This window comes from Dendroctonus ponderosae, unplaced genomic scaffold (genome assembly GCF_020466585.1).
Source record: "Dendroctonus ponderosae isolate FM_Combo_2020 unplaced genomic scaffold, Dpon_F_20191213v2 Dpon_F_20191213_10, whole genome shotgun sequence".
Taxonomy (NCBI): domain Eukaryota; kingdom Metazoa; phylum Arthropoda; class Insecta; order Coleoptera; family Curculionidae; genus Dendroctonus; species Dendroctonus ponderosae.
Window position 1 is genome coordinate 1,351,408 of NW_026017111.1, and position 1,268 is coordinate 1,352,675.

The 1,268-nt window shown below is 50.5% G+C and overlaps 1 protein-coding gene across 1 annotated transcript in view; it reads right to left on the minus strand.

Annotated features, from left to right (window-relative positions):
* Positions 1 to 1,268, minus strand: part of LOC109542719 (glucose dehydrogenase [FAD, quinone]) — a gene marked incomplete in the record, with an annotated part of 7,103 nt that overhangs the window by 1,347 nt on the left and 4,488 nt on the right. Inside the window, 4 exon segments of the mRNA XM_048662028.1 lie at positions 157 to 486; positions 540 to 737; positions 791 to 978; positions 1,029 to 1,268. Of these exon segments, the coding sequence (XP_048517985.1) occupies positions 157 to 486; positions 540 to 737; positions 791 to 978; positions 1,029 to 1,268 (956 nt within the window).

Consider the following 1,268-nt stretch of genomic DNA (forward strand, 5'->3'; position numbering starts at 1 on the left):
TTGCTTACAACCAACCTTGGTCCACATCAAAGTTTTCGATTGCTTGTCTTCCTTGGCGCGACTCAAGATAAACAGAAGATTAAAGACCCAAATTACTCAGAAGACATCAGACTACTCAGAAGACATCAAATCCCTTGCAAAAATGCGTCCACTTACTGCTTAACAGGCGCCTGAACACCAGGCGACCTCTGACTGTCTTGCCCAAGTCGTTCCTCGATAGTATTGGCCCCCAGCCATTTTTCCTTGATAAAATCGACTCCTCGTTCCGCCATCATCACAATTGTGGCATGAGTATTGCCAGACACCAAAACAGGCATAGCGGATGCATCCATTATCCGCACGTTGTTTAAGCCGTGGATCAGAAGCTTGTTATCGACTACTGCCAAAGGATCAGATTTGGGGCCCATTTTGCAGGAGCAGGCCTGATGGTTCTCCGGCCCGGTGTAGTACTTGACCGCACAAGACCAAAACGCATCAGTGTCCTTGCTGGAATTGCCAAAAAATCCCTTAGCTGTTAAAGGAGGAAATGTTAAAGCTACCGGTGTTTGGACAAGCACTCTCCATATTCCTCATGGTCTGGAGCCATGCCGTAGCTTTCCCTTAGAATTGTGGTGTTTGCCAGCTGCTGGATCACTCGTATCCCTGCCACTAAGACGCGAACATCATCTGGATGAGATAAATAGTTGGCAACCATTTTTGGGGCATCCAGAGGATTGCTGGAATGGAGCCCCACGTAGCTGGAAAAACGTTGATCAAGCTGGAGCTCTTTCCTGCCAACCGCCCAACTTACCCCCGGCTTTTCGGGTGCAAAGCGACCGGTGAAACCGTAAAGTCCTTTTTCGCCAAGGGATTTTCCGGATCTTCAGGATCGCCGATGGAACCAGTCGCGCAATTCGCCGTGTACCCAGCAAAGAAAATCTGCAGGTCTGGATCGGTGCCACTTGGATCGGCGTATGGGGAATTTATCCGAGCAGTGACCTGCAAACTTTCGAAAATTCTCGATTGGCGAGCAGCTGATGAAAGCCCACCTGCGACAATCCGGTTGAGCTCATTGGCCCGTTTTGATAGAGAATGTAATCCAGGGCGGTTGCCCAGTCCAGATCGCTGGTAGCTGGACGGTTCTCCAACTTGTACCCCATGTAGAAAGCCACGTGGTTTTGCAGGTTTCGGCCCACACCTGGGAGGTTATGCACTTGTGCGATCCCCACTTTCTCCAGCTCTTCTTTGGGGCCGATTCCGGACAGCAGCAGGATTTGGGGCGTGTTCAG